The sequence below is a fragment of the Gossypium hirsutum genome, chromosome A05 (genome assembly GCF_007990345.1).
Source record: "Gossypium hirsutum isolate 1008001.06 chromosome A05, Gossypium_hirsutum_v2.1, whole genome shotgun sequence".
Lineage (NCBI taxonomy): Eukaryota > Viridiplantae > Streptophyta > Magnoliopsida > Malvales > Malvaceae > Gossypium > Gossypium hirsutum.
This window is the reverse complement of record NC_053428.1, coordinates 101,489,250-101,500,780: the sequence shown is the minus strand read 5'-3', so window position 1 is coordinate 101,500,780 and position 11,531 is coordinate 101,489,250. Positions and strand designations below refer to the sequence as shown.

The 11,531-nt window shown below is 36.6% G+C and overlaps 1 protein-coding gene and 1 long non-coding RNA gene across 3 annotated transcripts; one reads left to right on the top strand and one right to left on the bottom strand.

The window, feature by feature from the left end:
• Window positions 1–4,906: 4,906 nt before the first annotated feature.
• On the bottom strand, window positions 4,907–6,368 carry LOC121229592 (uncharacterized). 2 transcript variants are annotated; one of them, XR_005927371.1, is made up of 3 exons: window positions 6,228–6,368; window positions 5,815–5,933; window positions 4,907–5,565 (listed from the first exon to the last, which is right to left on the bottom strand). It is a non-coding gene; the product is annotated as an uncharacterized lncRNA (long non-coding RNA). The 2 variants fall into 2 exon arrangements; XR_005927370.1 differs by having other exon boundaries at window positions 4,907–5,933.
• Window positions 6,369–9,139: 2,771 nt separating this feature from the next.
• LOC107959797 (40S ribosomal protein S9-2) lies at window positions 9,140–11,221 on the top strand. Its single transcript, XM_016895950.2, has 3 exons — window positions 9,140–9,332; window positions 9,877–10,258; window positions 10,864–11,221. The coding sequence occupies exons 1-3, from the start codon at window positions 9,305–9,307 to the stop codon at window positions 11,045–11,047; spliced, it is 594 nt and encodes a 197-aa protein (XP_016751439.1). The 5' UTR covers window positions 9,140–9,304; the 3' UTR covers window positions 11,048–11,221.
• Window positions 11,222–11,531: the final 310 nt, after the last annotated feature.

Genomic DNA, 11,531 nt, shown 5'->3' with positions numbered 1-11,531 from the left:
ATGTTTATTTCGAGCGTTAGAGTTTGTAAACGCAACGTTTATAGCTGAAGGAAGCAAAATTTCGATACCTAAGATATCAAGGGCTACGAAAATGAGCTTGCAGCTGACAGTTGGGAAAGGGGCATTACCTGGCAGAGGACTCGGGAGGCACATCCGTGGACAAGTTAGAGTGCCAGTCTTGGTTGGCAAGTGGGATCACTTCGGTTTGGGATTCAGGCCAGATGCAAGCCAAGTGAAGAAGGAGTTTGAAAGGAAACAAGAACAGCGGAGAGCGAGATTGAGTGGGACAGAAGTCAGGTGGGGACCGATGAGCTTCCCCCACATTTCCCAAACATTTGTATCTAGAGGGTTTATTCATTCTGCACAGAAGAGGATAAAAGAAGGAATGGTCGAGGATGTGATAGGAATTTGGAACATCAACGCCACGTTTGAAGAGGAAGCAATGGAAAGAAATTTATCAGACATTTGCCCGTATGAGCCTGGGAGTGTTTTGGATAACTAGACTGAGGAAGAAATTCCTGTAATCTTTAGAGCTAACACAGAGTAATATTTAAAACCCACTTGTTGTCTTCTAGCCTAGGGATAATAAGAATCTTTTGTGAAATAGGCTCATGTTCAAACATTATTATTTTCAATAAAAAATGCATTTTTATATATCGGTTCGAGCAATTATTCTTTCTTCTTTTTCATTTCATACACAATCATACCATACAAAGGAATTATTCATTTCATTTTCTTTAGGTATTCTCTTATACTCATAATAGGCCCCCGGATGTCAACGTCATGAGTAATGCTGATGCGAGCCCGGAATCTCCTTTTGAGCGAGACATGTGCTTTGAGGGATTTTAAGATTTTGAAGAGGATGAGGATTGTGGTTTATCTCCCGATTTGTTAAGGATGGTGGAGCGAGAAAAGGAGCAGATCCTGCCACACAAAGAGACTACTGAGATTGTGGCCTTGGAAGAGGGGAAAGAAGTTAAAATTGGCACTTGCGTTAACGAGAAAACAAGACAGAACCTCATTGAGCTGTTGCAAGAATTCAAGGACATCTTTGCATGGTCATACCAGGATATGCCTGGTCTAAGTACCAATATCGCAGTGCACCGTGTCCCTACAAAAAAGGAGTGCAAGCCAGTTCAGCAGAAGCTCCGAAGGATGAGAACCGATGTAGCAATAAAATAAAGGAAGAAGTCAAGAAACAGTTTAATGCTGGATTCCTACAGGTGGTCAATTATTCAGAATGGGTGGCCAACATTGTCCCTGTCCTTAAGAAAGATGGGAAAGTGCAGATGTGTGTAGATTACAGAGATTTAAACAAGGTCAGCCCAAAGGATAACTTTCCATTGCCTCACATAGACACTCTAGTGGATAATACGACAGACTATTCACTGTTCTTCTTCATGGATGGGTTTTTCGGGTACAATCAGATCAAGATGCATCCTGAGGACATGGAAAAAACCACATTCATAACTTTATGGAGAACGTTTTGCTACAAGATGATGCCCTTCGGGTTGAAAAGTGCAGGAGCCACATACCAAAGAGCCATGGTAACCTTGTTCTATGACATGATGCATAAGGAAATTGAGGTCTACGTTGACGACATGATTGCAAAATCTCGAACTGAATAGGAGCATGTGCGAATGTTGAGGAAATTATTCCTGAGGTTAAGAAAATTCCAATTAAAGCTCAATCCATCAAAATACACCTTCGGAGCTAGGTCAGAAAAGTTACTCGGTTTCGTAGTCAGTGAGAAGGGAATAGAAGTCGACCTTGATAAAGTCAAGGCTATACAAGAGCTGCCTCCGCCACGAACTCAGAAAGAAGCCCAAGGTTTCCTAGGGAGACTAAACTATATCGCACGGTTTATTTCGTAACTGACTGAGAAGTGTGACCCCATATTTTGTCTTCTTAAAAAGCACAATCCTGGGGTATGGGATGATGAATGTCAAAAAACCTTTGAAAATGTTAAACAATATTTGTTCAGTCCCCCAGTGCTAACACCACCAAGCCCTAGTAATCCATTGATACTGTACTTAACAGTATTTGATAATTCGATCGGGTGTGTGCTCGGCCAACACGATGAGACTGGGAGAAAAGAAAGAGCAATATATTACCTCAGTAAAAAATTCACTAAGTGTGAAATGAGGTATCCGCCAATTGAGAAGCTATACTGTGCTTTGGTTTGGACAACACGAAGGTTGAGGCAATACATGTTGTACCATACAACTTGGCTAATCTTAAAGCTAGACCCTCTCAAATACATGATGGAATCAACCGCTTTAAATGGAAGGATAGCCCGATGGCAGATTCTGCTCTCCGAGTTTGACATAGTCTATGTAAACCAAAAAGCTGTGAAGGGGAGTGCAATAGCAGACTTCCTAGCCAGTAGAGCTTTGGAGGACTATGAACCTTTGAATTTCAGTTTCCCCAATGAAGATCTAATGTATGTAGCAATCGCTGAAGGAGACATGCCTGAAGATCATTCTTGGAAATTAAATTTTGACAGAGCATCAAATGCCGTTGGAAATGGAGTTGGGGCAGTACTGATATCCCCAAATGGAGATCATTATCCATTCACTTGCAAGCTAGATTTTAACTGCACAAACAACATGGCAGAATACGAGGCATGTATCATGAGAATTCGAGCAGCTATAGACCGTGAAATCAAAGTATTAGAAGTGTATGGAGATTCTGCATTGGTAATTTATCAACCTAAATGTGAGTGGGAAACGAGAGATCCTAAATTGATCAGTTACCGAAAGTTAATCCTGGAGTTAATTGAAGAGTTTGATGATATTACCTTTCATTACCTCCCGCGAGACGAGAATCAGATGGCTGACGCCTTGGCTACACTAGCTTTCATGATCAAAATAAATTAACAGGAGGATATGAAGCCAATTCAGATGAGTATTTGTAAGGCTCCAGCTCACTGCTGTAATGTCGATGAAGAGGAAGAGAGAGATGATCATCCTTGGTATCATGATATCTTACAATATGTGAAAAGCCGTGCGTACCCAGATCAAGCAACCGAAAATGATAAAAGAATATTGAGGAGGTTAGCCAGTGACTATGTCCCAGACGGTGAGGTCCTATATAAGAAGAGAAAGGATCAGGTGTTGCTAAGATGTGTTGGCACTGTTGAGGCAAAAAAAATTCTAGAGGAAGTCCATGATGGTGTCTGTGGGACACATGCTAATGGTTTCACAATGGCTCGACAAATCATGAGATTCGGATATTACCGGTCCACAATGGAAGAAGATTGCATCAATTACGCTAAGAAGTGCCATAAGTGTCAAATTTATGGAGACAAGATCCATGTGCCTCCTTCACCCCTCCATGTTATGACTTTCCCATGGCCATTCTCAATGTGGGGCATCGACTTCATTGGGCCGATTTCGCCAAAGGCTTTCAACGGACATCGATTTATTTTTGTGGTCATTGATTACTTTACCAAATGGGTAGAGTCTACTTCGTACACCAATGTCAAAAAGTCGGCGGTTAGCAAGTTCCTAAAAGAAGGAGATCGTATGTCGTTATGGTATGCCAGAAAGAATTGTATCTGACAACGCGTTGAATCTGAACAATAGCGCAATAGCAGAAGTCTGCAGTCAGTTCAACATTAAGCATCACAACTCGTCACCATACCGCCCAAAAATAAATGGGGCGGTTGAGACAGCTAATAAGAATATCAAGAAGATTATGGGGAAGATGGCGGAGACCTACAAAGATTGGTACGAAAAGCTCTCATTTGCCCTTTATGCTTATCGGACATCTGTTAGAACTTCTACAGGGGTAACACATTTCTCGTTGGTTTATGGGATGGAGGCAGTTTTACCTATTGAGGTCGAAATCCCTTCCCTCTGAGTTTTACCAGAGCTGAAGTTAGATGAAGCAGAATGAATCCAATCTCATTACGATCAACTAAACTTGATTGAAGAGAAGAAGCTGAAGGCTATTCGTTATGGTCAAATATACCAGAGGAGAATGATGCGAGCCTACAACAAAAAAGTTCGCCCCAAGGTGTTCCATGAGGGGGACTTAGTATTGAAAAAGATTCTCCCTATGCAAAAGGATTTTAGGGGGAAATGGATGCCAAATTGGGAAGCACCCTATGTGGTAAAGAAGGCTTTTTCTGGAGGGGCATTGATACTAGCAGAGATAGATGGTAAGAGCTTACCTAACCCGATAAATTCAGATTCTGTCAAAAGATATTTTGCTTGAAGCAGTTGAGGTGAAAACCCGTAAAGGGTACGAAAAAAAAAGGGAGAGGCCAAGGTGAAAACCCGTAAAAGGGTACCTTGAGACCAAAGGGATTTTGAATTGAAAACTCGTAAAGGGCAATTCAAATTTTCGATCCAAACTGGGGCAAGCGGCAGTCTAACTACACTTGAATTGAAAAAGAGGGGATAAGCTACATCTTGGGGCATCAACAAAATGCTATAGATCCCTTGAGCGCGTGTTAAGTTTAAAAGGGTCCTCGAGGAGTTCGTACAGGGAAGCCTAAACTGTGAAATCTGGGGCACCTATTCTGTTCCTTTTCATCCGTTTTTGTATATCAAACAATGTCTGCTTCCTTTGTTGATACATCTTTCGCAAATTTTGACTCGAATAAATTTCAGTTCTACCTATCATTATAATCTTTTTCGAGTATTTTTATTGAAATAATGATTAATGAATTAATAATGCTTTCAAAAGAAGGTTTTGCATATTACTCTGAAAGGTTTCTAAACAATACGAGAACCTGAAACAGGACAATTATTTAGAACTCACCGAGCTTAAAAGGGCTAAAAACGTGTGAGAAATAAGGAATTAACCGCATCTCCAAGTCCTCTTCTACCGAGTTGAACAAGAAGGCATATGTCAGGGATGTTACCTTAGTAAGCAACGAGCGATGACAACCCAAAAATTAAAAATGGATCATTCTCATGACATTTTGCATTTTGTGCATTTAACATCCATAGTACATGTAGTTAGGAGCATTTGATTCATATTAATCATGGCATCCTAATCATCTAGCATAAGCATATCACTCTTCTACAGATGGATTCCCAGTGGACAATGTAGCAGGATTACAGATATTATTAGCCTTATCTTCACTGGGCAGGAGTGGAGCAGGATAAATACCAGATCTTATCTTCACTGGGCAGGAGTGAAGCAGATCGAATTTTGGAGAATCTTATCTCCACGTACCGGCGATGGAGCAGATTCCAATCAGCAACCTTATCTTCACTGAGCAGGAGTGGAGTAGGCTAAACATACCCGATCTTATCTTCACTGAGCAGGAGTGAAGCAGATCAAATTTTGGCGAGTCTTATCTCCATGTATCGGCAATGGAACAGATTTCAGCCACCAGCCTTATCTTCATTGAGCAGGAGTGAAACAGGCTAAACATACCAGATCTCATCTTTACTGAGCAGGAGTGAAGCAGATCAAATTACAGTAGATCTTATCTTCACTGAACAGGAGCGGAGCAGATTAGATTTCAACAGATCCCACCCCACTGAACAGGAATGGAATGGATCAAGTCTCAATAAATTGTATATCTACAAAGCATCAATGAAACATCTGGAAGTAATAGGATGCAGTGGGTTAAAATGAGGCTACTTGAAGAAAAGAGGCAATCAAGAAGTCAAGACATGATGGGGCCAGGCAAAATTGGCCCTTCTAAGTCTTTACTCTATTCTCGTTACACGACAATGAGCAAAGAGGGGCAGCTGTTGGACCAATTTTCTTTGCCTAGCCCACTAATCAAACACATTAACCACTACCCCAATCCTATAACCCAAAACAGCCCAAAACCAAAACAAAATTCACCTCAATACCCCAATCCCCACATCGTACGTGCCTCCAACATCCACCGCACCTCCGAGACGTGTGCTACCAGCAGTCCCTCTTTGTCATGCCTCGTGCTTCCGAGATATCTGTAACAACACCTGTAACAGGAAGCAAACAAATAGCAACCAATAGAATATTTTATTTATTTTTCTAGGCTATAAAAGCCATTCTAAACATTGTAAAAGGGTTTTTTTTTTTTTGGCTCATGATATAAGTACACTAGTAGAAATTATAGAGAAAAATCAGAAGTAAATCAAAAATCTGGTCTAAGGTTTGAAAGGTGATTTTTCATTCTTCTTCCTGTAACTTTCTTTTGATTTGTATTTTTTTTCTTCTTTTTTTATTTTGTTTATAGACTGATTTTAAGTAAAATGAAAGAAATAAGGGCTTACCTGGTCTTGATCCGTGAACCAGCGGTGGGATGGAGGTGCGTGGCACCGATGATCCTCTAGGGTGGCACAAGCTAGGTCGAATTCCTAGAAAAAATAGAGAGGGAGGAGGGAAGAAGAAACATTCTGCTTCTTTTTTTGAAAAACAATAGAAAAATAAAGAAATAAAATGGGTTTTTAAAAAATGGTAGAATGCCATTCAATAACTTAATGGCAGGGGCCCACGCGTTTTGCCCTTAAAGGGTCAATTTGCGCACTAAATCCCCATGCATTTTCTTGCTGCCCAAATCTGCTTCACTTTTGTTTTTGAATTTCCCCCAGCAATTTTGTGCGGCTTTTAATTTGGTCCATATTAAATGCTGGGTTCAGGAATTTGGGTAAATTACATTTTTAAGCCCCCTTGTTTCACGCGAGCTCCAATGTGGTCCTCCCTTCCCCTTTTATTTATGTTTTACCCCAAAACTCCCGTTTTGATTCCAATTAAGCCCTTTTTTTATTTCAAACACTTTTATCACAAAATTAATTTTTTTTGATATTATTATTATTAATCTATTATTACTATTTTATTTATTTATTTTTACTATCATTTTAGCGATTTTCCTATTATTTATTATATTATTTTTTTGTATATTATTTTTATACTTATTATACCATTTTCATTATTATTTTTATTTATTTTCATTTAATTTAATCAATTTGAGTTATGTTTCACATTATTATATTATTTATTTATTTATATATTAGTTGTATGCTTAGTATATGTATATATATTTAAAGTAAACTAATTATTTTACGTATAAATTGTCATTATATTTATTACATTATTTGTTATATTATTTTCGTTTTTACTAATAATCATTTTTCTGTACTGTTTATTTTTAATTTTTTTATATATATTTTATTAAAAGTTAATAATTTTTTAAATATAGTTTATTATACGTATTATATTTTATTTATTTATTTTTACCGTTTACTACTATTATTTTAATATTATTATTTATAATTTTTATATGTATATATTTTTCGCTAAAGTTTTTTAATATAATTATTAATAGACCTACTATATTATTTTTATTATTTTTATATACCATAGTTTTTTATCGAATATTTTTTATACTAAGTTATTATTATTTATTATTTTTCACTTTCACTAATTTAGCATTGTTATTTTAACTTTACTATTATCACTATATATATATCATCATTCGACATATTATTTTCACTTCTATTATGCATTTTCGTATCGTTAATATCTTTATTGCTATGTTTGTTATGTTATTATATTTATTACTATTGTTATAATTATTGTTGATTTTCCTTATATTTACTATATTCTAGGTATTAATATATACACTGTCAAGTTTATTATTATACTGCTATTTTCATATCGCATGTCATCATTTTTTTTGTGTTGAGTTTCAACCGCCCCAAATTCATTTTATTCAAAGATTTATCCTCGATTGTTTTCAAAATAAAGGCAATATTCGATATCTGGGATCCTCGGGAGGATTGTGCCCTAACTTATTGAGTACCAATTTTCCTCGTTGAACCTAAATAATTGAGTACCCTTCTTAAATCTAATTGTATGAGGTTCAAATAAAAACCTATTCTTGAAATTCGGGATGTTGCACCCTAACTTACTGGGTGTGGCATCGCGTTATATTGAGGGTAGTGATTTCCAAAATCAAGGCAGCCTTCGGTATTTGGGAGTTCTGAGAGATTGAGCTCTAAGTCAACCTTCGGTATTTGGGAGTTCTGAGAGATTGAGCTCTAACTTACTGAGTTCTAATTTTTCATGAGTCCCGGAGGATCGAATATCCTTCTCTCGAACATTCATACATGAATTTTAAAAATCGAAGACCAACTTAGTCCCGAAGGTCTGAAATGTTGGACCCTAACTTACTGGGTATGACATTCTCTCCTTCGAAATGGGTAGGTCTTTGCATTTTATTCGAATAATTTCGATTTTCTTTCAAATAAAAGGATCGTACTCTAAAATCTTTTCAAATTTCAACTTCAAGACATCAACTAATCAACTAGGTACCAATTTTTGGGCGTTACGAGGTTGCTAATCCTTCCTCGTACGTAACCGACTTCCGAGCCCATTTTCTCAAACTTAGCAGACCAAAAAGAATTATTGTTTTAATAGGCCCAGATGTTTTATTAAAACGATTAATTTTAAGGTGGCCCAATCTCACCTTGGAAAAGATTGGTGGTGACTCTATTTACATTTTTAAAGTCGATCCACGTTTTTCAAAACTTAAAAATGGTTTTGACAATAAATATAGATAGATTAAATATAAAAATATGATAAATTATGTATTGTCTCTCAAAAGTTTTTAATTTAATATTTTTAATTTCCTTATATAAAATTCATAATAATAGTTTGTGACTTTTTATCTCATGGAAAATTTACTATTTTTTTATATATGTAAAAAATAATTTAAACAAGAAATTTAGATTAAAGCATGAGAAGAAAACAAAGGAAATATATAAATCTAGAAGGTAAGCATTAGCATCTTCAATATTCAAACACATAATGTTAAAAATATATATCTTAAATTAGGTGAATCGACTTCCTTTACAATATCATCTTCTTCTTTTTAACTTATATCAACATTATTGAAATCATAATTGTTCTGAATAGTATAAACATGAGGCTTCAAAATAAATATAAAAAAAAACTATATATATTTATACGAAACTTTTTTTTTGTTGTCTAAAGTATCCACTGGAACAAGCCCAATGACTAACCCTTTATGTTCAGTAAACCAATTAAAAAAGTAGACATTAATCACGAGTTTTAAAGTTCCTCTATATTGACGACCGATGAAAAAATCACATATTTTAGTTATGGTTATTAAATTTCAATATGCCCAAAATTAAAAGACCCAACGGCCCACCTTTATTCAAATGGAGCAGCCCACTAAATCCCCAAAATGGAAGAGGATGGAAACATTAGGGTTTAGGGTTTCCATAATATATAATGATCTCGCTTCGCCTCCTTTCCCTTCCTTACCTCGGCTTCTTCCATCCTTCTATCTTTATTTTCTCGCCTGTGACGAGAAGCCGACGCTACCATGGTTCACGTCAGTTTCTACCGCAACTGTAAGATAACTCCATTCTCCTCTTTTTTCCTCGCTTTACCTTTTTTTTTTGCAGAATTTTTAGCTCAATCTATAGTTCCAACTAAGATTGTAGTATTAAAGTTTTGTTTTTTTTCCATTTTAATTATATTTGGTTGTTATAAATGGGTATATGTATTTAGATGTTATGATACTTTTATTCTCATTTTTGGTTAATAATGTAGCTGGGTTTATTTTGTTTAATCTAGCTTAGAATGTTAGGAATGATTTAAAGCTTGGATTATGCTATAAATTTAGTAATTATTAGCCGCTTTGATCTATTTGTTAGATGTTGATATACTTATTTTAAACACATTTTGGTAAATAAAGAGAAGATTATAGTATAATTGATTTAGCTGTTAGAAAGATACCAACTTTCAAATCTGGGGTTCGAATCTTGAGAAATGCGGGCTAATTGATGGTATTCTTGGATCCTAATTGTGAAGTACTTTTTAGATTATTGGTCCCTGACTTCCTAAGTAAAGGAGATTATTTTTTTCTATTATTAAATTGTTGTGTGGTTGTAGATGGGAAGACCTTTAAGAAGCCACGACGTCCGTATGAGAAGGAACGATTGGATGCTGAGTTGAGGCTTGTAGGAGAGTATGGGCTCCGATGTAAGAGGGAGCTGTGGAGGGTTCAGTATGCTTTGAGCCGCATCCGTAATGCTGCTAGGGACCTTCTCACTCTTGATGAGAAGAACCCTCGTCGTATTTTTGAAGGTGAAGCCCTTCTTCGTAGGATGAACAGATATGGACTTTTGGATGAGAGCCAGAACAAGCTCGATTATGTGTTGGCTTTGACTGTTGAAAACTTCCTTGAACGTCGTTTGCAAACGCTCGTGTTCAAGACTGGTATGGCCAAGTCAATTCACCATGCACGTGTGTTGATCAGGCAACGACACATAAGGTAGAAGCTTACTATATTTCTTATTATACAGTGCGTTCCCATATTTTGCTTCTCAAATGACATTGTAGATACAGTTGTCACTGTATTTAAATGTGAAAGTTGGTAGTTTGCCTGCAACAATTCATTTGTTTTATTCCCTCATGTTCATTTTATATATCTGTCAGCCGTCTTTTGTAATGTGCCCTTAAGTGATAAATGTTAGTTTGAACGGTATGAGTTTGCTTCAACAGCTTGAATGAGGCTCTGGTTTAGAGACGCTGTAAGTTTTCATGATATACACTTGGAAAACATTCTTTCCCTTGAAGCATTTATTTGTTAGGCTGCAACTAGTTATCTGCCAAATTCCTAACTGATTTCTGATATGCTGATTTGCTAGTTGTTGCAATTTATTGTCTTGTGCTTTGCATATTCCTGTATATGATTTCTTGTTGAGCCGTTTCATATTTGTTAAGCCTAGTTGTATAACCAGGTCTAGCTCTAGCTTTAAGAAGCTGGAGTCAACTTGAAATTTGAGGTTCAAAGCTTACTCGAGTTTGATTAAGTTGTATCCTGATGTTATAGATGTTTCTGAATGTTGTATCCTGATGTTCGGTATTTATTGACAGGGTCGGGAGACAGGTTGTGAACATCCCGTCCTTCATGGTGAGGGTCGACTCCCAAAAGCATATTGATTTCTCTCTTACTAGTCCGTTTGGAGGTGGCCGCCCCGGAAGAGTGAAGAGAAAGAACCAGAGAGCAGCTGCCAAGAAGGCTGCTGGTGGAGATGGTGATGAAGATGATGAAGAGTAAACCTTAGGCTACTATCAACCACCAGTAGGAACCCTTTAAAAGCCTTTGTTTGGAACATACAATATCCTCCATTGGTAGACATGGTTTTGAGTTTTGTTTCCAGAACTTTGTTGTAGTGGATCTTGATATATGTTTTGCATTTACTATTGCTGTTTTGGTCGGATTTGAAGTTAATTAAGTGTGCTGTTTTAAGATTAAAAAAAAAAAAACATCTTTATTATTGTGATCTCTATACTAGCAAGCTCCACCATTTTGATTGATAATGGATATGTATTTTGTATAATCAACAGGCAGAAGATATATTTAATAAATACAAAAAAAAAATTAACATAATAAATATAAGATGTCATAGCTAACATCAAATCCCTTTGCTCTCCACCCGTGTCTCTTCCAAAATAAATTAAAGCGAAAACTGTTCTTTTCCAGCTGCTGCTTAAAGGCATCTCTCTCCTTTCTTCTCTTTGTTGCGTCCTTAAGTCTTTAC